The 27,804-nt window shown below is 46.1% G+C and overlaps 1 protein-coding gene across 1 annotated transcript in view; it reads right to left on the bottom strand.

The window, feature by feature from the left end:
• Positions 1-27,804, bottom strand: part of TLL2 (tolloid like 2) — a 144,495-nt gene that overhangs the window by 91,034 nt on the left and 25,657 nt on the right. The window contains exon 2 of the mRNA XM_055424988.2: positions 17,390-17,500. Coding sequence (XP_055280963.2) covers positions 17,390-17,500 — 111 coding nt within the window. The remainder of the gene's footprint in view (positions 1-17,389; positions 17,501-27,804) is intronic.

Genomic DNA, 27,804 nt, shown 5'->3' on the forward strand with positions numbered 1-27,804 from the left:
CTCATCCTCTGTTGTCCCCTTCTCCTCCTGCCCTCAATTCTTCCCAGCACTAGAGTCTTTTCCAATGAGTTGGCTCTTGGCATCAGGTGGCCAAAATACTGGAACTTCAGCTTAAGCATTAGTCCTTCCACTGAATATTCATGGTTGATTTTCTTTAGGATTGACTGGTTTGATCTCTTTACTCTCTAAGGGACTCTCAAGAGTCTTCTCCAGCACCACAGTTTGAAAGCATCAATTCTTCAGCGCTCAGCCTTCTTTATGGTCCAGCACTCACATCTGTACACGACTACTGGAAAAACCATAGCTTTGACTATACAGACTTTTGTGGGTAAAGTGATGTCTCTGCTTTTTAATATGCTGTCTAGGTTTGTCATAGTTTTTTTCCCAAGGAGCAAGCGTCTTCTAATTTCATGGCTGCAGTCACCATCTGCAGTGATTATGGAGCCCAAGAAAATAAAATCTGCCACTGTTTCCATTTTTTACCCATCTATTCTATTTTTCCCCATCTACTCATTCACTGAATAGTGGGTCCCATATTACAAGTTAGAGCTTTGCTGAGGGAAATTATTTATTGGGGACCTTGTTTTCCAAGGACTTTGCTTGCTGCCTTATGTGTATTTTCTCACTTAATTCTCAGCATAGTCCAGTGAGGTAAGGACAATTACTGACTTTACTTACAAATGAAAGAACTGAGGCATAGAAAACTTTAAATAATTCACCCACAGTCACACAGCCTTCTGGGCACTGAGGCAGAAAAGGGAGGGGAGTTTAAGTTCTCAGCCCAAGTCCCACCGGAGTCTGGTCTCAACAAGCCTTTCCAGCTTCCCTTCTCCCCCAAGTCCTACCTCCCCACCCACCTGCGAACCACCTGAGCCGCTCAGGTCTCACACCAAGCTCCCCACTCCATGGCTGTGTTCAGGCTCTGTCTTCCACCTGCAATGCCCTCCCTACCTCAACCCTAACCAAAATCCTCCACAGCTCAGCTCAGCCTGCTCTGTGAAGCCACCCCTTGTCTCTGTGTTTCACCTGCAAACCCCGAGTGGCCCTTTCCTCATTCACCGTCCATTCATTCTTCTCACTCAACAAGCTCTAAGGGGCACCTCTCAGTGCCAGGTACTGTACCAGGTGTCAGACATGGTCCCTCCTCTCGAGGAGCTCCCAGCCCTGATCACACCATCTCCGGAGCGTAACAATTTGCAGACCAAGTCTGTTGTTCATATAAGATACTTAATTTCTGAGGACTGACACAAAATCTTGTCTATTTCCATTGTGTGGTTTCATAGCAGAGGCTTAACAAGTATGTCCATTTGGACTGGACTGAAGAGGACTGACTGATACTTGCATGTATTATCTCAATTGTGTATGTTCTCGCTGCACCTGAGTGGGGTAAATTATTATGGCTACCCCCATTTTACAGATAAGGAAACTGAGACTCAAGGAGGTTAAAGTACTCGATCTGTGGTCACCACCTGGTATGTAACAGAGCTGGGAGGGTCCAACTCTGCACCCTTACTCTTTGCCTCACTGCTCTGTCCCTTGGTGTCTGATGGGAACAGAAAAGGAAGGGAAAACCCCTGACAATAAAGAAAAGGTAACTGACACCCAAGGGTTAAGTCTTTCTCACTACCTGGTATAACGTTCCTTAGAAGAGACACACAATTGTCCTCACTGAACATCTTAGAAGAATTTTAGCACATGACCTTTGCACAGGTGACCAAATGACTGATAAAGATTTACAGATCTATAGATGTCTCAAAGGACAGACCCAATGAAGTGGGTCACAGGAAGAGTAGCAAGGAACTCAGGAATCATGGAAAGGAAGACCAGCCCAAGCCCTCTTCAGGGAACTGGAGAAGAGAAGCAGAAAGAGGACTATGGAGCTCCACAGCCTGTCTTTGACCTTTTGGGACAGAAGTCAGCTTAGTTCAAGAAGTACAGAGCAATGACTTCTTCTTTAAGAGATAACCTAGGTGAGTAGAGATTAGGGTGACTAGTCTTTTTCTGGCTGATGGTGTATGTCAGTGACGTGGAATGAACCCTTTGTTCCAGAAAGATTAATACCTAATGGTCCCATTCCTCTGATTCCCTGGGCCAGAAAGAATGTGTTCTGATGCCAAGCAGCACATGCTGGGCCATAAACCACCTGCTGCAGGACACTGTCCTGTTGGCACCCTAATGCCAACCAGAGCCTTGGATATGGCATGCTGTGCTGTGGGGGTAAAGAGGGGATGGGATGAGGACTAGGATGAGGACTTTGATTGAAAGTTCAAAGAAAGGAAGAAAAGAGACTCCAGGAGAAGATTGGTCTTCCAGACTACCAGACAATAGTTAACGCTTAAGACCTCCTCCCTTGATGGAGCAGAGAGGCGCAGCCCTGGCTGTTGTCATGGGACCTGAATTAGGGCCCAAGGATATTGACCCTTACCCACTGGCCCGAAGTGCCAACTCCAATGCCCAGAGTTAGGGGCCAAGGCAAGTAATACATCAGGGTGTGAAAGATGCTTGGGGAGCAGTGAGGTCTGTGGCAAACCGCAGAGCACCTGCTCCTCCACAGTCCAATCCATTGTTATGCAACCCCGTTGGTTGTTGCCATGTGGGACTGCTGGACCAGTGGGGCCAGAACTTCCAACTTTTCAAGAGAAGCCAGAGTTCTGGGTTTTTATGAGAAATTTGATTTTTAAATTTTGGCAGTAAATTTTTAAAAAATGTAAGCTCTACAAAACAAACAAAACACATCTGCAGACCAGATTTGGCTGGTGGGCTGACCGCTTAAGACCTCTGGGCTGCAGAGCAAATGGGAACGCCTCTAGGGGGTGCCCGTGTCAGGGAAGATGGGAATTCCTCGGGCCGCGTCAGCAAGGTCCAGGGATGCAGGAGAGCCAGGGAGAATCTCTGAAGCAGAGGCAAGGAGCAGGATGGGGACTGATAAAGTTCAGAGGCTCAGTGTCTGGGTCAGGAGGTGCTTTTCTCTCACTGTTTGTGGGCAAACAGGGTCAGTAAAGGATACCAAAGAGAAATAAGTTGACCTGAATGCAGGATGAGATTCCACTGGCAAAGTGGGGCCACCGTCACATTGCTGTCAACACCTGTGGGAGCCCATTGGAGCGTCTCTAGAAGGTCTCGTGTTAGATGCAATTTGAGCAGATTGTTCTAAAGTCCCACGAGGCATCCCATGATGGAGGAGCTGAAGACATACAGATAGATACCTGATCAACCATGAACGCTGCTGACACCATCACTGAGTCCACATACGTTCATGGATTATTTTGTCAAAAGAACTGAGAGAATCATTCTTGGCCCTCAGGAAGCTTAAAGTCTAACCCTTCACTCTATAGATAAGAAGGTCCCATGAGGTGAATTGATATGTCAAGGTCTGCCATGCAATGGATAACTGAAGGGGTGTGGCACTGGTTTTGTTTGAAAACAATTTAGTTCATTATCATGCCCAAGAAGAAAATATTTGAGTAGTAAGTGCATTTGAAACAAAGGTCAGTTTCAGCTGTAACAAAATGTACACATCCAAAAGAGGTCAAGAAAAACAAAAGCAAGGATGCAAGAAAACTAAAAATGCTATGCTAAAAAATTTTAAGGGTGGTTAATTATTGGATAAACGCATCCTTTATTTTGTCAAAAAGGATTCACTGCAGTGTGCTCTTAGGTCAGGGCGGGGAATATTGTTTATATTGAGGCCACTGATGCTAGAACAATCAATCGGAGAGCTGTATAAATAAACAGCCTTAGAGTAGATTTATTTCATTTCATTTTGCTTTAGGGATCACCTACTGTTTAAATGAATAGAAAACAGATTTCTATTCAATAAATTAAAAAAAAAACCATACACAGTTAACAGAGCATGAAAACAGAATCAGATTAAGAAGAAGCAAAGAGTGATGCTTGGACAGGTGAGGCACAATCTTTCTGTTGGCCAAAACTGAGTGGCAAAGGCTAGATCCTCACCCGAGACTAGCCATCCCCAGCTCTCAGGTGGCTGTGTTCCCGAATTCCAGGCATTAAGATGACTGATGGGAACTCGTATTTTCCCATGAAAATAATATAAATGGCAAAGAGGGTGTGAGGTTAATAGGCTTGAGCCCAAGACCAAGTTAACTCCAAAGGAAGCTCCTTCCACATCTCCACACGCTGGGGGTCAGTTCACTCATCCGTCCCCTCCACTAACCAGAGGCGGCTCCAGCCTTCACTCCTCTCTGAAGCCACAGAAACACACCCACTACCTGCTTCTTTCATCACTTTGTTTCTTCCTCCTGCCTCCCCGGGGCACTGATCAGTTCACTTCTTACTCCTTCCTTTGGTGATTTCTTCCACCCTGAGGGCTTCCCCAGTATCCCTACATAGATGGGTACTGCAGGCATTCAGTGGGGAACACTCAAGCAGAGGGATCATGATGCAGACACGGGCACGGTGGCCATGATGGTCAGGTGCAAGGAGAAGAGAAAAAGCAGGAAGGAGATTCTCTGTGGCCCCTGAGAGAAGCCAGCCTTCTTCTTTTCTCTCTAGTCTGTAGTCGAGTCCCCAGAGGCCAGCTCTTCTGCTTCTGTCCTTAGATGGCCAAGAAAATATATTCCTAAATAAACTCTTCTATAGAGCTATATCGAGTGGGATTCTGTATCTCTAAACTGAAAGGACCTTGCCTAGAAGGTCAGGCAGTAAACTCTTCTTTGTCCTGGTTTCTCAAGCTATATCTTTCAGTTTTGACTCAGGCTCCCAGATTCAAGGTCCTTTGTTGGCGGAGTGGGGTGGGGGGAGGTGGGGCTGGGATAACGGCTCCCTGCATGGATGCCCAGGGGTGGTCCCTGCCCCTCCCCGACCTGGTTCTGCACCCTGTTGTGACTCCAAGTAGCCTTCCAGCCCAGTTTCTCCAAATTCTGACAAACGCAGTCATAATAAAAATCAATCCAAAGGTGAATTAACTTTTCCCAACACTTCAAATTCACAGAGAACTCTGGCTTCAATCCAAGGTATAAGTCAGCCTCTGAACGAGGCCTCAGGGAGAAAGATGATAGAATCCTTATGTTGCATTCTTTTTTCCTTCCCAAAGAGCAGATGTGCACTTTATCAGATGCCTCTTTTTCATCTCAAATCATCTCACTAAATTGAAAACTTTATGGCGGAATAACTGCCAGGCCTCGCCCAGTTCCTCACCCCAGTCCTCTTCTCCAGCTGCTGATTGCTCGAGGAGCCAGCCCTGTCCTCAGGCAGGGGGATTTAGGGAGTTTGGGCTCCACACTTGAGAGTCACAGTGGCACATCACCTTTGGCTCTGATTTTGATCTAAAGAATTCTGTTTAATTCCTGACCCTTGTCCCCACCTTATTCTCTCAGGCCAAGGGACTGACTTCTTGTCCTCATTAGTACCCAATTCGTGGAAGAACCAGGGTCCTTGCCTTTTCTTCCCAGCTCCCAGCATGGCACTGGAACCCTCTGTGAGTTCTATTACAGGCCTCTCTGATGCTGCCTGCCTGGCTCTCTGGCCTCACACGAATATTCTTGCCTTCCATCAGGTCTTGGGTCCCAGGCTGGACGTCCAATACCGACTTCTGCCTGATGACAACTGTCACCCTGGGCCTTCTCTCCAGGTGTGAGTTCTGCCCACTGGACCTCACCTCCTCTGGGAAGTCGGTAGGGCCTCCAAACCCATGGGGTCTTTTGGTTCCAGGTCCTCCCCAACCTCAGCCTGCCCCATTCCTGCGTACTGCCAAAGCAGGACCATAATCATGCCCATCATTAAAATTCCATCTCCTTAATGGAGGAACAAAAAGTGGATACAGCTGTATCCTTGGTGCTGAACACAGAAGAGGTTCCCAATTAGCATCTGGTCCTTAAAGGAAGAAGAGAGGGAGTGGAGGGAGAGAGAGGGAAAGGGACTCTTACCAAAAAGACAGTGTTCAGCAGAGCTGTGGGCAAGGAGAGTGTAAGACATGCTTAAGTCATAGTGCAGCTATAAAGATCGAGTTCTAGACTGTGGAAGCCAAGGCAAATTCTCTCTGGAAGGAGAGGGGCGAAATACAGCCATCAGCAAGGGGTGAGCTCAGATCTGCAAAGAAAAGAGCTGAGAAGAGCTCTGGAGGAGTGGGAGGAAAGGCTGGCACTTTGTCTCTGGCTTGGAAAAGACCCAAGGACCACACCTAGGGCTCTGTACAAAGGTATCCGTAAAGATAAGCTATTGACCATGTGGCCAAAGGATACCCTCTTCAGATACTCTTGCAAGATGATCTGGGCTTGCCCAGCCCAAGAGCACCACCCCTGAGCATGCGCCTTTCTTCATTGCTGGTTCCCATGCCAGGCACCCACATTCAAATGAACAGTCCTAACCCCAGGTGGCCTGGAGGAGCAGAGGAGCAAGGAGGCCACCATACAATCTTGAGGCTCCATCTTCAACTCACAAGGGTTTGTCTGCCGCTGTCCCTGTGCCCAGGCTGATGCTGGAACTAAAGAGAGAGCACCAAACAAAGAGAAGTCAGAGCTGTTGACAGTTTGGTGGGCAAAGCAAGGCACACACTGAACAAGAACAAAGCAACCTGAGATGACAGTGGGCAGGATGAAGAGCAGCTCCATAAGTGCCTAGAACTCGCCCTTGTCTTCTATCACCACCTCTCAAAGGTAGTGGTGGGGAAACCAAGCCTTCACAGCTCAAGGCAGCAGGGTTAGTGGTGAAGCCGGCAGCTATTTCTAGAAGCAATGCAGTGTAGAGGCTAAAAGCAGCCTTTGACATTAGACAGAGTTAAGTCCTAATCTTGGCTCTGCCAATAGTTATTTGTGTAATCAAAGAAAGGTTACACACTTCTCTGAACATTAGCTTACATATCTGTAGGTATCAACAGTACCTGCCACATAGAGCTGTTGTATGAAGATTAAATGAGATCATTTAAGACACTATTTGGAGAAGGAAATAGAAGCCCACTCCAGTATTCTTGCCTGGAAAATCCTGTGGACAGAGGAGCCTGGCAGGTTACAGTCCATGGGGTCACAAAGAGTCGGACATGACTAAGTGATTAAACAACAAGACACAATTAGCACCCCACAAACGGTAGTTGTTCTTTTGGCTGTTGCCATCAAAGAACCAACATCTAATCCATTCTCAGATCTTTGTTTGGCCAACTTCATGACCTAGAGTTTGACTCAGGTGGACTAGGGAAGGCTTTATGTTGGGGATTGATAAAGATTCCCCATGACTGGTGGGATCTAAATCCAAGGATCTGATCAGATGACACTGGTACAGGCCCAGCTCCAGAAACCCCAGCGGGATGCAGGCAGGGTACTGCAAAGGAAACAATTTCCAGGCGTCTAGGGAGTGTGGAGTCGGGGACACAGAGGTGGGTTGGGAGATGAGAAGGCAGGAGCCAGCATATAGACAGTCATATAGGTATTATTTCTTGAGCACCTACCATTCCTCCGACTCCAGGATGAGTGCTTTACCTCCCACACTTTCCCATTCCCCCCACATTTCCACTTTCCAAATAAGAAAGGAATCCCCTAACTCTGTTAATCAGTACAGAGCCAGGGAGGCCTGCCTGACACCAGCATCCATGCCTTTCTATTTTGCAGCTCTAGGATCCAGTATGTCCACGTGAGAACATCTCTGTTAAGAGTGGAAACAGACAGGAAAGGGGGACCATGGACCGGAGTTTCATAACTTGGAATTCACAGAGTAAACTTCTTAAAACTGCAAGCAAAACTGTCTATGTACCTTTTTCTCAAAGAAGTGCTAAAAATACTCATTAGACTCTCAGAGGGATTTGTGAAGCACAAAATATCAAGTCCAATATAAGGAGAGAAAAAGAAGTTCCCAAGACCTTATTCCCAAGCTCTGGAGGAGACAGTGGAAAGGATGAGTAAGATTGCTCCCAACAGCTTCTTGTTCCTCTAAGCCAGTGGCCCCAGCAAGTGCGACCAGCAGATCTCACCCAGATGATGTTTTCTGATGTGACAGAAGACAGTTTTGAACCCAACTGTCTCCATCTCAGGAAGTCTAACCTTCGGGAGCCACCACTGCCCCCGTTTCTTTCCTGGATGCTGGTCAGTTAGTAGCATGGCCACCACCAATAAAGATTAATGAAAAGCTGAAGCCATGTCTACCCAGCATGGGAAATGTCTCCATGGGAGGACAGTCAGAAAAACCACAGCCTGTTGATGGGACTGCTCAAAGCAACCCCCACTCACAAGTTCTCTCAAGGGCCTTACGGCTAAAAATGTGTCCAGGAACAGAGACATCTTGGGTCCCTTGGATGGCAGGGCCCAGGAACCCGTGTGGTATGTATGGGTCTCTCCTTGGTACGCTTTAGCCTTTTGTGCCTAAATTTAGCCCCTCAATGCTCAATGGCCTCTGCTTCCTCTCTTTTCTCCAGTTTGAAGCACCAGAGCTCAAATACAGAGTTCAAACTGGCTTGAAAGAAGTCTGGATGTGGTTTTATGAGACCCTCTATTCATAGGAGACTCTGAGACCAGGTGATGGTAGCATATACCCCTACAAGTCACAGACAAAGTAGGAGAAGGAACTCAAGGAGTCGAAGGCTCTGCGGGGTCCATCTGTGAGTGATAAAGCCTAAGGAGAGGAGGCAAGTTACCCCAACTTAAGTCTTTGACTCTTTCCAGCTGATTTATTATTTTGAACTCAAATGCCCAAACTGTTGGGCTTATGTGGATGTCCTACACAGATGGCAGGAGTTAAGAGTAAGGTTGGTTCCTTAAAAAGAGATGGACATGGTCCAGTGGCTCAAAAATAGACAAGGCGGGAAACGTCAGCTTCCATCAGAGCCAGTAAGTAATTAAAGCCATTTCCCCTTTCAGAGTCTTCATTACAAAGAGCAAGAAATCAGATCCATTACCCGGATGGAGAGAACTGCAAGATGAGATTTCCTTTCCAAGTTTCTAAACATTTGCAAAGATGAGAATGTTCAACTTAACTTCCTGGACGCTTTAGGACAGAAACAAACAACCAGAAGGTCCCAAAACGTCAAGAGCACAGGCCTTTTCTCCACATCTTGTGTGGTTAGCGGGAGAGGTATCCCAGAATTAAGAAATGGGGTATCAGGCTCTGCACCCCCACATCAGAGAGGATGCAAAAGGATGGGAGAATGTGTGTGTGCCTGCGTGTGTGATTGTGTGTGTGTCCTGCTAAGTACTTCCTTCACTACACAGCTAATCCGATTAGCAGCTTTAGGAAACTCTGCAATGTTAATTCAAGGGCCCCATTCATAGAACAGCTTGGCCCATGCCTGCCCAGAACTCCCATTCTTCTCACTGCACATAAAATGCTCACAGAAGGACGTTCTCCCCCTGAAGAATGCACTCTCGCCTCCTTACCTCCACACATATCCACGAGGCTGCTGCCACTTCTCATGGCGGGGCAGGGATGGGACTGTCTGAAAATGGGCAGAGGGGAAGAACAGTACTCTCTTCATCTCAAGCAAAAAATCAGGTTGATATTAACAGCACTGTCAACCCAGGTGGCCTCTGAAGCCAGCATCTGTGCTGAGTAAAGGGTGTCATGAATCTCCCCAGTCGTAGGGCCCTGGGTAAGTCGTTGGTTGTCTGTGGACCTTCACTTCTTTTTCTGTAGTGTGGGGACTTGGAGCAGAGGGCGTAGCTGGGACAGAAGACCGGAAGGAAGGACACGGGGGTCTGAACAGACATGATGCCATAGTGTTTCGCTGGAGGATGAAGGGAATGAGTGTGTGGGCTGTGGATAAAGCATCAGGGACCTGTGGCACCAGATAAGGAATGTTCCTGATAAGGGATGGGGAGCCATGGAAGGGTTTTAAAAAGCAGTGCATCAGTTTTCTTGGGCTGCCACGACAAGTTACCACAGAGTTGGCGGCTTACAAACAGGTATCTATTCTTTCCCAGTTCCGAAGGACAGCAGTCTGAAATCAAGGGGTTGACAGGGCTAGGTTCCCTCTGCTCTAGGCTCTAGGGGAGAATCCTTCCTCACCTCGTCCTAGCTCGTGGTGATTAAGTGAAAGTCACTCAGTCGTGTCTGACTCTTTGTACTAGATTGAATAGTGTTCCCCTAGCTTTATGTCTATCCAAACCCCAGAATACAACCTTATTTGAAAAGAGTCTTTGCAGATCTAATTAGTTAAGCATCTTGAGATCATCCTTGATTTGGGGGTCCCTGAGTCCAATGACTAGAATCTTTATAAGAAGAGAAGAGGACACAGAGGACACAGAAAGGAAGACCACATGAAGAGCGATGCAGCTACAAGCCAATGGACACCAAGGATAGCGGAGAGGTAGCTCAACTGGTAACGAATCCACCTGCAATGCAGGACCCTGGTTCAATTCCTGGGTTGGGAAGATCCCCTGGAGAAGGGAAAGGCTACCCACTCCAGTATTCTGGCCTGGAGAATTCCATGGACCATATAATTTCCACGGGGTCACAGAGAGTCGGACAAGACTGAGCGACTTTCACTTTCACTATAAAAAAAGTCCATGGAATTCTCCAGGCCAGAATACTGGAGTGGGTAGCCTTTCCCTTCTCCAGGGGATCTTCCCAACCCAGGGATCAAATCCAGGTTTCCCACATTGTGGGTGGATTCTTTACCAGCTGAGCCACCAGGGAAGCCCAAGAATTTTGAAGTGGGTAGCCTATCCCTTCTCCAGCGGATTTTCCCAACCCAGGAATTGAACCAGGGTCCTGCATTGCAGGTGGATTCGTTACCAGTTGAGCTACCTCTCTGCTATCCTTGGTGTCCATTGGCTTGTAGCTGCATCGCTCTTCATGTGGTCTTCCTCTCTGTGTCCTTCTGTGTCCTCTCCTCTTCTTATAAAGATTCTAGTCATTGGACTCAGGGACCCCCAAATCAAGGATGATCTCAAGATGCTTAACTAATTAGATCTGCAAAGATTCTTTTCAAATAAGGTTGTATTCTGGGGTTTGGATAGACATAAAGCTAGGGGAACACTATTCAATCTAGTACATTGGTTGCAAGGTCAGGTCCAGGAAGATCACCTGGAAGCAGGATGGGGAAGCAGAAACTGGAGGCAGGGAGACTGATCTGATCAGAAATAATTACCAATAGCCTAGGATCCTAAGTGGCCAGCAAGGGGGCTCCCTTCTAGGGACCCAGAGCCCTCAGCAGCTATTTTTGTGGCCAGCCCAGCACACTGAGTGCGCTCTCAAAGCCACCTAGGTACAAGGTCTTGGCTCACTTCCTGGTCCAGAAAGACTCCAGCTCCTTTCCCAAGGGCTAGCAAAGGCATGGCTACATGCACCCCTGTTGGTTTCCATTCCTTCCTTCTGGCAACATGGCAGACAGGTTGGTACCACGGAGGACACAGCCTGGGAGATGGGAAGCCTTGGATTCTAGTCCTGACACTGCAACTGGCTGAATTTGGGACACAGGGCACATCTAGAAAACGAGGCAGACTAGATCATTTCTAGAACAAGGACACTGTTTCATTCAGCAACTAGGAAAGCAGCTCCAAGTTCACAGGAGAGACCAAGGAAAGGAGGTATCTGGGGCCACAATGCATCCCATCCCCCTCCAGGGATTTAGCCCTGTTCCCACTCCACCCTCCCAAAAACCCAGGGGTAATTACCCAAACTTGGAAATGAGATAACTGATATCTAAGAATACATCCTTTCACACATTTGGAAGTACAAAGAGCGGATAAAGGTGTGGTTCCTTTTAAATTTTTTTTTTTTTTAACCAAAGCAAGCGTTTAAAGATCTATGCGCAGTGCTGTTCACAGTAGCAATGTCTCTAATAGAAAAAAAAAAAATTACAGAAAAGAAGAAAAACAACCGTCATGTCCATCTGTATAGATTAATTCAATAAATGGTGGCAGAGTTGTACATGAAATGTGATCAACCTCAAAATACCACATTAAAAGATGTCCACGGTATGGTGTTAAAGATGCAGGTTACACAAGAGGGTGTTAAGAGAAATTGCTTTTATGTTTAAACAATATCTGCACATGACCTGAGTGCAGTAAGGCTGGAAGGGATCCAGCAAACAGATCATGATGGGGACCCCTGGGGCTGGGATAAAAGGGGATTTTCACTTTATACTTTTTACAGTTTTGAGCTATTGGACTTTTTTTTTTTTTTTTTAACAACCAGTGGTATTAGTTTAATCAGCAAAAACAATTTAAAATATTCCCATTATGAAAATAAAATAACTGCTTTAGATAGATGCAAAGTTGTATAGGCCCTTAGAGAAAAGTAATCAAGATAAAAATAACCTTGCATAAAAACACACCAGAAAAACTATATATCTCTAGCTTGGGAAGGAGGAAATATGAGGAAGGTTTATGTTTCAAAGCCCTCATGCCCAAGCCCCCAAAGTTCCCTCCTGCACATAACAAATGTCCATCATCCTCTACTTTAACCTTGAACCCACCTAGGTCAGTGTTCTTTCTACAAATACTACTGCTAATAATGAGGAAGAACAGGAAGTGTTGATATTTATTGAGCATTTCTTATGTGCCAGGCACTGTGCTCAGCACTTTGCATGTATTCTTTTCTTTGGTCCTCACAACATCACTCCAAGGTAAGGATTACTACTCTACCCATTTAACAGATGAAGATACTGAGGCCCAGCTCAAGGATTCAAGCCCAGACAGTCTGAGGTCAAAGCTGGTGATGGTGACCAGTGCTTTGACTGCACTCCTGAGAGCAATGCCCTGCTGGAGCTTTTCACCCCTAAGGCCCCTGGGAGATGATCCAGGGCCTGCCAGTCTCCATCTACCTCTTCCTTCTCCTCTCTCCAACCTTCTAGACACAAAAGTGCTGGGCCACCTCTGGGGGATCCAAAGTCGAATCTGTGTGGACTCTGTTCTCTCAGCTCACAGGGGAGAAGGAACGAGAAGACAGATATTCAGGTTTTTAGAGCATGAGGCTCACCACAGCAGCCTTAGGAAAGCACCATGAAGGAGTCAGAGGCCGGGCTGCTTGGCTTCCCTTCCCTGCACATCCTTGAGGCAACCTCCCAGATAGGCAAGTCTGAGGCAGCTGGTCATTCAGCTGGCATGGTGGCTGGCCACAGCCCAGCCTCTCTTTGAGGTCTCTTACTTACATCCGCAAGCCTGGGTCCCCATGCTGTGCCATGGCAGGTCCCCCAAGGACAGCAGGAGGATTGCTGATAGGAGCCACCCTGAGCATTCGTGATGATGATGCTGTGCAGGTCTGGAGGTATGAGTGGGGTCCCCAAGCTGGAAAGACCAAGACCCAGAGGTCTCCCTGGGTCCTGCATGGTCACCTCTGCCTGCTTTCCAAATCAACATGTAGCCACACAGCTGTAAACTGGTGCAACCACTTTGGAAATCTGACTGTATCTACTAATAACTTACAAATACCCTGTGACCCAGCAATTCCACTCCTGGGTACATAAACAGAAATGAGTGCTTCTGTCCATCGAAAGGTAGATACATGACTGTGAGTAGTAGTTTCAGTTATCATATCCCTAAACTGTCAAATGTCCAAACGGTTCTCAATGGAATAATGAATAAACTAGGGTATTTTCATGCAGGAGAACACAGCACAAGAACCAAAGAGGACAAACCAGAGCTTCACACACAACATGGGGGACATTCCACAGTCACAAAACTGAGGAGGAGGAGACACAAACAACACATGCTGCATGGGTCTGTTCGTGTCAGTAAAATGCATCCGTGCGGAGACAGCTCAAACGAATGGCTGCCATGGGGTGGGTGCTGGCTGGGAGGGGGCATGAGAGGGAGTCTCAGGGTTCTGGAAATATTCCATCACTTGGTCTGGGTGGTGGCCACATGGACTGGACACAGAAAAGGACATCATACTGCATTCCTGAGCTTTGTGAAGTTCACTAATTTTTTGTTTGTGTTGCATGGCTCATGGGATCTCAGTTCCCTGACCAGGGATTGAACCCAGGCTATAGCAAGGATCACTAGTTTTAAGTACTAAAATAATATAACAAAAGTAAAGTGAGTGAAAGTCGCTCAGTTGTGTCCAACTCTTTGCAATCCCATGGACTATACAGTCCATGGAATTCTCCAGGCCAGAATACTGGAGTGGGTAGCTATTTCCTTCTCCAGGGGATCTTCCCAACCCAGGGATCAAACCCGGGTCTCCCATATTGCAGGCAGATTCTTTCCCAGCTGAGCCACAAAGGAAGCCCAAGAATACCGGAGTGGGTAACCTATGCCTTCTCCAGCGGATTTTCCCAACCCAGGAATTGAACCAAGGTCTCCTGCATTGCAAGTGGATTCTTTACCAGCTGAGCTACCAGGGAAGCCCAATATAGCAAAAAAGAAAATTAAAAAAATTAATCACACAAAACTTACAATCTGATCAACTTCTCTAGGACACCAGTAAGAATCTGGCAGGGGTAGGGGAGGGAGGTGGGGTCATATATGATGAGCTGGAATGAGAATTAGGAAGAGATGCTTCCTTTGGTTGGAGCCCAATTATGATGTAATTTAAAAACCATGTAAATAACGGCGTGAGAAATAATTTGGATTCCAAAATCCCATTTAAAATTCAAATGGACTTTTCAAACTATACAGGAGAAGTCCTTCAAATCCAAAGAAGTGACAATCATAAAGCCAGACACCAAAAGAAGCTCATTCCTCCCTTCTCCCAGCTACTGGCAATGAGGACCTCTGACCTCCTGCCAACCTTTGCCCTCTTGCCTTGCCCTCAGCCCTACATCCTGTGTGGAGCTTAGCCTAGTTCTTGCAGCTGCTCATGTTCCCCATGAGCCATGGCAGTTGCCCCCCACTCTGCTGAGCACAGTCCTACCGCCGTCCCCTCCCACATAAAGAGGGAGCAGACCTTGGACAAGAAGGGAACTTATCACCAATTCAGCAGAGGTTGCCATCCCATTTCCCACCCAAGAATGACCCCTCCCTCAGTATGCAATGTCCTTCTCTACTCTTTGACTCCTTCTCCAATCTGGGAATCCCAGGACCTTCTCCAATCCACTTCCCCAGGACCTGCTCCTCTGGGAAGCCTTTCTGAAGCCCCCACCCTAGCAAAGGTACCAGTCCTTCTCAGTGCCCCTACTTCCCCCGTGCTTCCCAGGACCTCTGCCTCTAACTCTTCATTCGTTTTGCATCTATCTCCTCCACGAGCTGGTGAACCCTTAAGGGACACCTCAGTCTATACCTTCTCAGGATTTGGCACTAGACCTGGCACAAAATGAACACTCGGTAGAGGTTTCAATTAATAATTGAGTAAGCGAATGAGTGAATTGGGACCACACCAAGAAATATGAATACACTGTATTCTCCTTCCCTCCCAAATGAATTCAGATCCCAGGGCCTTTTGTGCCAGGAGATGCTAAAATGGAGAATTGGTAAATAGTTCTCGTGGAATCTTTGAGCTGTGTAAGGCACTCAGGGGTGGGGGGCTTTGGGGATGTTCTTGGATGCCACCAAGTTCATCAGCAGAGAGGAAGGGGTGACCCTGACAACCCCTCTTACCATCACCACCAGCGAGCAGCACAGTAAGGCTGCCCAGGCATCCAGCCAGGAACCCAGCAACCTCAGGGCTGCAGATGGGACGTGGAAAGCAGTGGTAGAGGGGACTCCATCAAGCTCCCCCAGCCACAGATGAGCAAATTACATTTCCATTCAGAAACATTAGGCAGGGCCCCTGCAGCCCACAGAGGAAAGCCCCAGCTCTTTGGAGCCATAGACATCAGGTACCATGGGAGTTGCCTCCACTCTGGGCACATTCCCACCCACCCCGTCAACAGGCACCTTGATCATCTACCCCAACTTCTCCAGGTGCATCTATCTTCAATAGCCCCCCACAGAGCCACCCTCCAGTGACCCACACCTTCCTCTGTTCCTAAAGTCAGCCCCTTTCATACTCCCTGTCTCTGCACACAGTCTCTCCTCTGGCTGAAATGTCTCTTCTTGATTCTTCACGTAAGGAACTCCTATTCATCCTTCAAGACACAAGACCATTCCCATGATGACTTTCTTGGCCCCACTGCTCTTGATTCGTTGTAACACTTGCCCTGAGGAATTACAGTTAATCTATCTATGCTTTAGTTTTCCGCTGGACTGGGTGCCTTAGTGATTACATCTGTCATTGCCTGAGAACATGCCACGTGCCAGGCACCAGGTTAGCCCATTCCTTTCGGAGTAAATCCTCCAAACCCCCGTTGACGGGTGTGCTGGTTTCATCCTCATTTTAGAGACAGGAAGACTGAACTTTGAGATGTTAGTGATCTCGTCCAGGTCTAAACTCTGTCTGCCTGGCATGAAAGCTCTCCTTGAAGGCAGAGGCCGCATACTATTCCTCTTTCTCTTACCAGCACAGCATTAGACCCATGAGAGGTGCTAAAAATGGAAGTATCCAGTATTTTAATACAGTAGAAGTATCATCAGGTATGCAAGATGAATGTTCTGGAGATCTGCTGTATCACATCGCGCTTGTCATTTCCAGTATTGTGTTGTACATTTAACATTTTGTTAAGACAACAGATCTCATGTTAAGTGTTCTTACCACAATTTTTTAAAGCCTCAAAAGAAAGGAAGGCAGGGTGAGTAGCGGGGTCACAGGCAGGAGAGAAAGTGTAGCATCTGGCACACAGGAGCCTCGGCCACTGTCAGCTACACAGCCTGTCATCTTCCACGCAGCACCCTGGGCTTCTTTCTGAGACTGGAGACTCCACAGAGGGGAGGCGTCTGAGTACAGTGGGCAGGGAGGTGAGGAGAACTCAGGAAACCAGTCTCATTACTGCTCACCCAAAGGTGAGGGCAGCAAGGAGGGTGGGAGAGGTGCCATCGAAGCATTACGCGCCTCATCAGTGTTTCCTGGCCCAGGGGGGATTTCCACCTGGTTTGTAGGCCAAGCGCGTACACAATACCCCTGCTCCCTCGCCATCTCCCCCAACAAGAATCTTCCCACTGCTAATCAGCATCAGCACCACGTGCCCTCAATAGAGCCTCTCCAGGAATTCTCTCCATTTGGGAAGCGCTAGACCCTGAGGCCATGGGGTCGCTACTAGTCGGACACAACTGAGTGACTTCACTTTCACTTTTCACACATTAGAGAAGGAAATGGCAATCCACTCCAGTGTTCTTGCCTGGAGAATCCCAGGGACGGGGGAGCCTGCTCAGCTGCCATCTATGCGGTCGCACAGAGTCGGACACGACTGAAGCGACTTAGCAGCAGCAGCAGCAGCAGACCCTGAGGCCAAAGTCCTGAGAACCTATGTTGAGTTCAAGTCTCTGAGCTCAGAGTTGAACCTTTGGATAAAGAGGCAAATGGAGGTTTTCTTAGAAGGACAGGCAAACTTCAGCTTCCCAGCCTGTAATGGAGAAGGTGTGGTCCTGGACCAACAGGCCCAATACCAGTGATTTGCAGTCGTCATCTGCCCGTGTTCGAGTCCGCAGCCCTTCCCTCCGGGGCAGGGGTGGCAGGGACGCGTACTCACCTGTGCTGTGTCCCACGTCCTCCACCGACTGCTTGACCCAGTCATGGGCTTTGCCGATGTGAAATAACTTCAGGTCCTCTTCATCCAAGGCAATGTCTCCCCAAAAGACAGCTGCGAAGGAAAAATAGAAGTCTATCAATTTACGCTGGCGATCAAAGAATGAATTTGCTAGTGGCCCAGAGGGTATTGGAAGCTAAGTAGTAAACTCTAGAAAAGATAGTCCATCCAATCAAGTTTCTCCCTGAGCCTAAGAGATAGGACTGGTAGAGAGAGAACAACAGATAATAAATCTGTGCGTCAAAGCCACAGGGCTGGGGCCAACTGCACTGAAGATTAAAGGCCTAGGTCAGGAAAATGCCAAACCAGAGTGAAATATTGTCTCACGTCTGTTAGAATGGTTGTTATCAAAAACACTAGAAAAGGTAGTGTTGGCAAAGATGTGGAGAAAAAGAAACCTTTGTGGGGACTTCCCTGGTGGTCCAGTGGCTAAGATTCTGAGCTCCCAGTGCAGGGGTCCTGGGTTTGATCCCCCAAAATGAAAAACAGAAGTACTATGTGACCTCGTAGTTCTACTTCTGAGTACTTATCTAAAGAAAATGAAAACACTGATTTGAAACAATATCTGTATCTCTGTGTTCACTGGAGCATTGTTTACAATAGCCAAGATACAGAAATAACGTGTCAGCCATGAAAAAAGAACAAAACCTTGCCAGCTGCAACAACATGGATGGATGTTGAGGGCTTTAGGCTAAGGGAAATAAGTCAGACAGAGAAAGACAAACATCACATGAGATCACATGATCTCTTTTACATGCAGAAAATATATATTCCACATGAAAGCTTATACATACATATATATATATGTATTATAAGCTTCCCAGGTGGCTCAGTGGTAAAGAATCCACCTGCCAATGTAGAAGACACAGGTTCGATCCCTGGGTCAGGGAGGTCCCTGGAGAGGGAAATGGCAACCCACTCCAGTATTCTTGCCTGTGAAATCCCATGGACAGAGGAGCTTGGTGGGCTACAGAACACAGGGTCATAAAGAGTGACTGAGCGACTGAGCATATATATATACACACATACATGGTTGCCAGAGGCAGGGAGTGGGGTAGGTGTGGGAGAAATAGGTAAATTATTTTTATTGTTTTTATTTTGCTGTTGTTTAAGTAAGCTGAATTAAAAAAAATAGAATTGAGCAATTCATAGTGGGAATGAAAAGGAATGGAGAAAATCTGGAAAATCAGGAGCATGGGGAGTTGGAAGAACCAACCTATTCTTATCACTAAACAGTAAAAGAAAAATTGAGAAGGGCTTTGAGTAACAAAGGCTGATTAAAACTCAGGCTTATGTTGTAGAGAATTGGGAACCCTCATTCAATGCCAGCAGGGATATAAAATGGTATACTCCCTATGGAAGGTTTTTGGCATTTTCCTACAAAGTTATTTATCACAAGACCCAGCAATTTCACTCCTAGAGATGTCCACAAAGTAAATGAAAATATAGGTCCACATAAAGACATGTACTCAGATGTTAACCGCAGCCTTATTAATGTGCTGTGCTGTGCTTAGTTGCTCAGTTGTGCCCAACTCCTTGCAACCTCATGGATTGTAGCCTGCCAGGCTCTAGGAGCCTTATTAATAATTGCCTCAAACTTGAACACAACCTAAACGTCTATCAACTGTTGAATGGATAAACAAAATGTGGTCGATCTGTATGAGGGAAAACTATCTAGCAATTAAAAAGAACAAATTTTTTAAAAAAATAAGTCTTGACACATGCTACAATAAGTGATTCTAAAAACCATCATGCTAAGTGAAAGAAACCAGATGCAGAAGACTACATCTTACACGATTCCATTTATATGAAGCATCTAGAAAGGCAAGTTTATAGAGCTAGAAAGAATAGTGATTGCTTATAGCTGGGAGTGTGGATGAGATCAGACTATAAGTTGCCATGAAGCAGTTTTTTCAGGTAGTAGACATGGTCTAAAACTGGACTGTGGTGATGGTTTGCACAACTAGCAATTTGCTTAAATCTTTGAAATTTACACTTATGTTCACCTTGTTGAAATGTGTTAACAAAGTTGGCTCAGCCAAAGATGGTTTCCAGCTGAGGGTCTGAACCCCTCCCACCTTCCTGAAGATTTAGCACAAGTCCACAATACAGTACCATCTTTTCCTCAAAGGAAAAACATCCTTGTCAATGATGGCATTCACAGTGTAATCAGGAGCACTCCTCACATTCTGAGAGCAGACAGAGAAGCAAGAGGGTGGAAGGCAAAGGGAGCATATTAACAGGACCTGGGAAGACTTCAACAAGCCAAGGAAGTAGCACAATGATGTTCAAGTTTTTGTGCCCACATATCCCCAAAATAATTTTTCAAATATTTTATTTATTTACTATTTTTTGACTGTGCTAGGTCTTAGTTGGGGCATATGGGATCTAATTCCCTTACCAGATATCAAATCCAGGTCCCTTGCACTGGGAGCATGGAGTCTTAGCCACTGGACCAGAGGGAAGTCCCCCAAAATAATTTTTAAAAGCCATATATCCTTATGTATATTGTGAGCCTAACATTTAAGAATTTCCCCCATGAGTTTAAATACATTTTAAATTTTGTTCACAAGAAGTAAAAAAAAAAAAAAAATAGTGAACATTTTACACAATGAAGATCGACTATAATTATAATAAATGTTTCAGAATGTGATTTGGTAAAATAGATTTAATCATCTTATTGAATAGCACATACTACATCTTATTGAATAACCATCTTATTGAATATTCCAGTTTTAGAACATTTCTACTACCTAGAAAAATTGCTTCATGGCAACTTATAGTCTGATCTCGTCCATAAGCAATCACTATTCTTTCTAGCTTTATAAACTTGCCTTTCTAGAAAGAAAACAAGGAAATATTCATCTTGGGTTTTATCCGCATATCTTGAAATAATGAAAGTCCAGAAACCATAACAGTTATACTTAAAAGAATCACTGTCGTTAACTTAACTCTATTTAAGTTGTTTTGAATTCAGAACATTCCACTAAGCACCATGCATCCCCTTAAACAGAAATTCATACAGATAGGAAAAGACAGAAGAATGCCAGGTCTAAGATGCCTTGTTGTTTTTAGTCGCGTTCAACTCTTTGTGACCCCTAGATGGTAGCCTGCCAGGCTACTCTGTCCATGGGACTCTCCAGGCAAGAATACTGGAGTGGGCTGCCATTTCCTTTTCCAAGATCCCTTGATTCATCATCAGAGAAGGCTGCTCTGTGACCAGTCATTTCTTGTTTTCCCTTTAGTGCTCAGAGGCTTTTGTACCCCAGGACGAGTGACAAGTGACACTTTCTTCAGTAAAGCTGGGGAGGGACCACCGTGACCAGGGCATCCTCCAGCAGTTTTAATACAGAATCTTGTGTGGAAGCTTTAGAATCTGGATATTCATCCCCTTAAATTCTTTGCACAGTGCACCCCTTGCTAAGTCTCTGGTACCCCTGCACAGACCAGTTTGCAAACCAGAGAATAACAGAGGTCAGGGCAAGGGAGCTTCCTAAGTCAGAGGGCTGCCGAGAAACTCCTCCTGGGCTCCCTCAGCCCGCTTTGGTCTCCATCTGGTTTCCAGCTCTTCAATGCCCAGCACTCAGGAGTCCTCCTGCTTCAAACGGAAGGAGTCCCAGGCTGCTTCCCACATAATGAATTCTTCCTGAAAGCACTTCCAGCCTGCATGTGTTGTATTGTTCACCTGGGGAGGTAGGTTGATTAAAAACATTAATTTTAAGCCAGAGGAATCCTGGGTTCAAATCCTGTTATGGCCATTTGATAGCTGTATGACCTTCAACATATCATTTGACCTCGCTGAGCCTCGGTTTCCTCATCTTGAAATAGAATTACCTACCTTGCAGAGTTGGCAAGAACTAATTGAGGTAAGTGTGTTAATTTAAACACTCAGTACGACAGGTCCTGGCCCTCAGGGAGCATTCAGTGAAGAGTCGTGTCATTGTAATTTTCACTGGGTTCCCTGTCTTTCTCCCACTCGGCTCTGTCTTCATCCAGAAGCCCCTACCCTGGGGCTTCACTCAGCTTCCAACAGCCATATCTCTGCATGAAAGTATTCCTTTCACTCCTGAAACATGCCAGCCTTTCTCTGTGTTCCTTTAGGAAAAACAGTCCCACCAGACCACATCAACCAGACCACAGGAGCTAAATTTTGTCTGTGCATCTACCTAACAAATATTTACTGAGCCCATAAATGCAAGGGTGAGGGTAGAGGAAGTGAAGCTGGGGTGTGGGGAGGAATAGTATGTTCTATAATGCTTTACGATTAATATTGGATTGTCTATATGCAGTAATTCTTGACCTTTCTCATTCCATTTTATAGATGAAGAAACTGAAATTCCGAGAAGAGAATGACTTGTTTGGGGTCACACAGGCAGAACAACCACACCCGGGCTTTTTTCAGTTCCCACATTTCCTTCCTCAGCTTCCTGTTCTACCAGATTCCAAGTGCCTTGAGGACAGGCTCCAGTTGTACACATATTTCATATAGCAAATCTCATCTTATATACACTAAGAAAAGTCATCATATAGATGCTCTGGCTAAGAGTGAAGGTACTCAATGAGACAAACTGTCCAAGTTGTGCCTGTGAAACTGTGCACAAATAACCTCTCTGAATCTGTTTCCTCATCTTTCACATGAGAATAAATAATTATAATAGCTTCCCCACAAGGTTGTTGTGAGCATTAAGTGAGATACTGTGAGTAAAGTTGGCACCAGGCACCACTGGGTAAATATAAGATGCTCAGCTGAGCTGCACCTTCCAGACATGAAGATCCTCAGCAATGGCTCCCATTAATGGTGATGGACAGTGAGATCGAGAGAGGCTGTAACAGGTATGACCCCTCCCACACCAGCAAGGGGGTCATTGACTTACCGCTAGCACCCAGCCCAAGGCAGCCCTTACCCACAGCCCCACAGAAGGGGCTGGCCCAGCCTGCCCCTGGGAGCACACACTGGGAAGACCACAGGGTCTGCCACTGGACTGTCCATCTCAGGACCCAGAGAGCCCCCTCCCACACCCAGCCTAGCCTCCTCTCCTGTGGTCCTGGAGGGTCCCTGACACCACGTCTGATCTCACACACTGCCCTTCTGTCTAACGGATGCTGTCTCGGAATCCTAAAGGCAGCTCCTTTGTCCCTCAAGGAGATCAAACCAGTCCATCCTAAAGGAAATCAGTCCTGATTATTCATTGGAAGGACTGATGCTGAAGTATTTTAGCCACCTGATGTGAAGAACTGACTCCTTAGAAAAGACCTGATGTGGGAAGATTGAAGGCAAAAGGAAAAGGGGACAACAGAGGATGAGATAGTTGGATGGCATCACCGATTCGATGGTCTTGAGTTTGAGCAAGCTCCGGGAGTTGATGATGGACAGGGAAGCCTGGCATGCTGCAGCCCATGGGGTCACAAAGAGTCGGACATGACTGAGCGACTGAAACTTGTCCCTCAAAGACACAGTCCGAGAAGGCAGCTGCCTGTCACCTAGATGCCTCTCTTAGAAGGATTCGCCAGCACTGCACTGGGCTCTGGAAGCTCCCCAACATCAAGCTTCAGACCAGAGTAACTGGTACCCCAGAACAGAGGTCCAGAATTAGGTTGTCATCTCCAGTCCTACCCTGATCCTGTTCCATAGACATGAGCATGTTGTAGAGAGAAGCTGAGTGATTTGTTCAAAGTCCCTGAACAAGGTATTTCGCAGAGCCAAGGCTCCAATCCAGTATGATTCTCATTATGCTGTCATCTGAACTAGTATAGTAGAATCAGTCCACATGCATCTGGGAGCAAAGAGTGAAAATCCCAATGCCAAAGGGAGAAGACATGGGCGTGGGCTTTGGATATTCAAAATAAGCCTGAGGCAACAGTGGGGAGCCATCACCCCAGACTCCAATAACAACGTGCACGCTCTTCTGCACATAGTTCCTTCAACAATCTCAACCAATGCCCCATAGGAGAACATAAGGATGCTCAGGAGTCAGCTTGGAGGCAGGTGATGGCACTCTGGGATTCCCCTGAGGTCACAACTTCATGTCAACACGGTATCTACTATGGCTTTATGGCTCCTCCTCCAGCAGAAAGGCACGATAAAGAGCAGACTGAGGAAGGAAGGCAGGATGTAAACATTTACTAAGCCAAGCACACAGGATGGGCTCTGCTTGCAAGAGAAGGATGCCACCAGAGCCTCCCGCTAGGCTCCCATCCTCAGAGGCTGGCTCCATCTGACTGCAGGGACTCTGAGGGCTGCATCCATGGAGTTACAGAGGGAGTCCATTTCTGAAATAGCCTCTCCTCTCAACTAGACAAAGCCTTTGTCTTCTGTTTTTTTCCAAGACAACTTGTGGGTCTCTCTTGAATGGACTGGAGGGTCCTCTTGTTCCAGAAGAGCCACAGGACGTTCTTCCATACCTGAGCCGCTCTGAATCCTAAGGCCAGGCCATTCTACTAGAACTTCTCCTCTACAGTTCAGTAGAGGAGTTCAGCGACAGTTCACGTTCAGTCGCTCAGTCATGTCCAACTCTTTGTGACCCCATGGAGTAGCTCTCCAGGCTCCTCTGTCCATGGGATTTCCCAGACAAGAATACTGGAGTGGGTTACCATTTCCCTCTCCAGGGGATCTTCCTGACCCAGGGATTGAACCCTCATCTTCTGCATTGGCAGGTAGATTCTTTACCATCTGAGCCACCAGGGGTCCCATCACAACAGAATTTAATTAACTTCTAGACTCTTCGAAGTTTCATGAAGGTGAGGACTGTCTGCCTGTCCTGTAGGTCCATCCTCAGCATAGAGAGCAGGAAACATCTGTTGAATGAAAGCCTTGAGGAACTTCAGAAGACTGTCTTCTGGCCTGAGTCTCTACACCCGAAGATGAAATCGACCCTCCTTTAAGTGCTTTTTTATATGTGAAATAGAAAGAAGTGCACTTCTCCTACAGGGATGCTCATTATGTCTCTGTCCAACAGACTAAGGCATGTCAGAAAATGAGGACAGGCCATTAGCTCTTAACCCCATAGGAGATAGTCACCAAGCCACTCTCAAGATGAGCAAAAAGTATTATGCACAAAATTCAGGTTGAATAACTACCCACCATAAAACCAGGACCCAAGGTACCACTAGAAGGTCTGTTAATGTGGGCAAAGATTTTTGTCTACTTTTTTTGCTACAAATATCCCTAGTGCCCAGAACAATGTCTGACATCGAGAATATGGTCACAAAATACTTATTGATAAATTAATGAAAGGAAAGTGTGTTCTAATTTCTATTTATGTAAGTTCAATGCCCAAAGCCAGGCTAAATTATTCCTCAGCCACCTACCTGGGAAGTAACCAGGTCTCCTTCCTTTTTGAAATGATAGGCATATCTGAAAACATTAAATTTTCAATAGATAGTGAGTCTTGTTTCCTGCATCTATTCTGCCATTGTGGCCCCAGGGAGGGAAGAAGGTGAAGGCTACTTCAGGGAAGGATTTGGATATGACCTGGGGAGTCCCCATCAGCCGAAGGGTGAGTAGGAAGAAGCCTTCCATGTCAGAGGATATGAATGGGCCACGTGGTGTGAGGGAGCCTGTGCACACAAGGCTCTTAGGAAGTTCCCCAAGGAATAGCCCAGTACGGCTGCAAGTCTAAAAGAAGCCTCCCATCCACCACACACACAGGGGCAATGGGACAGTGGGAGTGGAGGGCAATGTCCAGAGACGTGGGCCAAGGGTGCTTCCAATCTGGTCCCAGCACCTGGTGTCTGGGACTCTGGGTGCTCCCACATGCCTAGGGAGGATGCAGGGTTGTCAAGAGGGTCAGCAGAACAGCAGAGGCCTGAGGTCTACATGACAGGCCATAAAGGATGATTGACAGCCAAAGCCAAAGGATCAAGAGTATAGCCTTCACCAGCATGATCAGCATGTCAGGCTGAAATGCTAGAGCTAAGCAGATACCCCTCAGTATTTTATATTATTTTAATTAATTTAAATTGCCACATGTGGCTAATTGCTATAAGTATACAATATGTGCATGCCTACATGCATGTTCAGTTGCTCCCGTTGTGTCTGACTCTTTGCGACCCTATGGACTGTAGCCCGCCACGTTTCTCTGTCCATGGGATTCTCTAGGCAAGAATACTGGAGTGGGTTGCCCTCCTCCAGGGGATCTTCCCGACCCAGAGATTGAACCCACGTCTCCTGTGTCTCTTGCACTGCAGGGAGTGTCTTCACCACTGAGCCACTGAGGAAGCCCAAGTATAAGATATAAATAATATAAAATAAAATATTGTATAACATATAATATAATAATATAAAATAATAAATTCTGTTTAAAATAGCAGCAAAAAAGGATCATATATCTAGGAAAAACCTTGATACTAATAGTAGCCCTATGTTGGGACTTGCATGGTCCAGTGGTTAGGACTCCAAACTTCCAATGCAGGGGTCACAGGTTCAATCCTTGGTCAGGGAACTAAGATCCTACAAGCTGAAGGGTGAAGCCAAAAAAAAAAAAAGTAGTACCATGCTGACATTGTAAAATTCTACTAAAACCTATAAAAAGTGACATGAAAGGAAAGACACACTCTGTTTCTGAAGTATTCTTTCTGAACTAATGTGTAGGTTTAACATATTTTAATCAAAAGTCCAATAAATTTTTTCCTATTATTTACATAAGAATATTAAAGTTCATCTGGATAATTAGGTGATAAAGTCAAGGAGAAAAGTACCAAAGGATGACTGGCCTCATCAAATATGAAAATACATTATAAATCTTTGGCAAACCTGCAACATGGAATAGTCTGGAAGCAATCCCTAGTCTATATAAGAAAATGTATATATGAAAAAAGAGGTCTCACAAATTTGTGGAAAGAGGGGATTAATCAAAATCAGTGAATTACATGGAGACAGTGGGTTAGCTCTTTGAGGGAAAGTCAAGTTGGTTTTGAACTTCTCACCAAAATAAATCACAAATAAATAACTGAAATCAACATATCAGCTGAACAGTATTTAGAATCTAATGAGCTAAGTCTGCACATTCAAAACACACAGCTATTGAATGGTTACCAAAAGGCAAGACCCGTCAGCCTCCTGAGAGAAGACTCTTGAAAGAAGGATTCCTACCACTTGGGTGACTTTCTTCTTCCACCACCAACCCCTGGCTACTGGCAACCCACTCCAGTATTCTTGCCTGGAGAATCCCCACAGTCAGAGGATCCTGGCAGGCTACAGTCCAAGGGGTCACAAAGAGTTGGACATGACTGAGCAACTGAGCACACACACACTAGATGGGCAGCACTGACCTCATCTTGAAACTTGATAGAAACACCCATTCCCAGGGCCTGTCCCAAAGCTGCTGAATCAGAAGCTGCATGTTAACAGGATCCCCAGGTGGAACGTGTACACAGTGAAGTCTGAGAAGCACTGACTCAAGGCACCGGAGGCTTTGCCTCCAGCAACCACGCCCCTGGGGCCACGGGCTCTCCTCTACCCCTCTGTGCCTGTCATGGCTATAAGGAAAAGGTCAAGCAGGGTAATTCTTCACAGAAATGTAGAACATGGGTGTACATGCCATAGGAAAGATCTAAAATGTACACCAGTGAAAATGCTCTTTTTGGCTAACAAACACAAGAAAAGATGCTCAACATCACTCATTATCAGAGAAATGCAAATCAAAACCACAATGAGGTACCATCTCATGCCAGTCAGAATGGCTGCTATCCAAAAGTCTACAAGCAATAAATGCTGGAGAGGGTGTGGAGAAAAGGGAACCCTCTTACACTGTTGGTGGGAATGAAACTAGTACAGCCACTATGGAGAACAGTGTGGAGATTCCTTAAAAAACTGGAAATAGAACTGCCATATGACCCGGCAATCCCACTCCTGGGCATACACACTGAGGAAACCAGAAATGAAAGAGACAAATGTGCTCCAATGTTCATCGCAGCACTGTTTATAATAGCCAGGACATGGAAGCAACCTAGATGTCCATCTGCAGACGAATGGATAAGAAAGCTGTGGTACATAGACACAATGGAATATTACTCAGCCATTAAAAAGAATGCATTTGAATCAGTTCTAATGAGGTGGATGAAACTGGAGCCTATTATACAGACTGAAGAAGTCAGAAAGAAAAATACCAATACAGTATATTAACACATATATATGGAATTTAGAAAGATGGTAATGATGACCCTGTATACGAGACAGCAAAAGAGATACAGATGTAAAGAACAGACTTTTGGACTCTATGGAAGAAGGCGAGGGTGGGATGATTTGAGAGAATAGCATTGAAACATGTATATTATCAATATGTGAGACAGATTGCCAGTCCAGGTTCGATGCATGAGACAGGGTGCTCAGGGCCGGTTCACTGGGATGACCCTGAAGA

The sequence above is a fragment of the Moschus berezovskii genome, chromosome 12 (assembly GCF_049115385.1).
Source record: "Moschus berezovskii isolate FMDL1 chromosome 12, NW_MosBer_1.0, whole genome shotgun sequence".
Lineage (NCBI taxonomy): Eukaryota > Metazoa > Chordata > Mammalia > Artiodactyla > Moschidae > Moschus > Moschus berezovskii.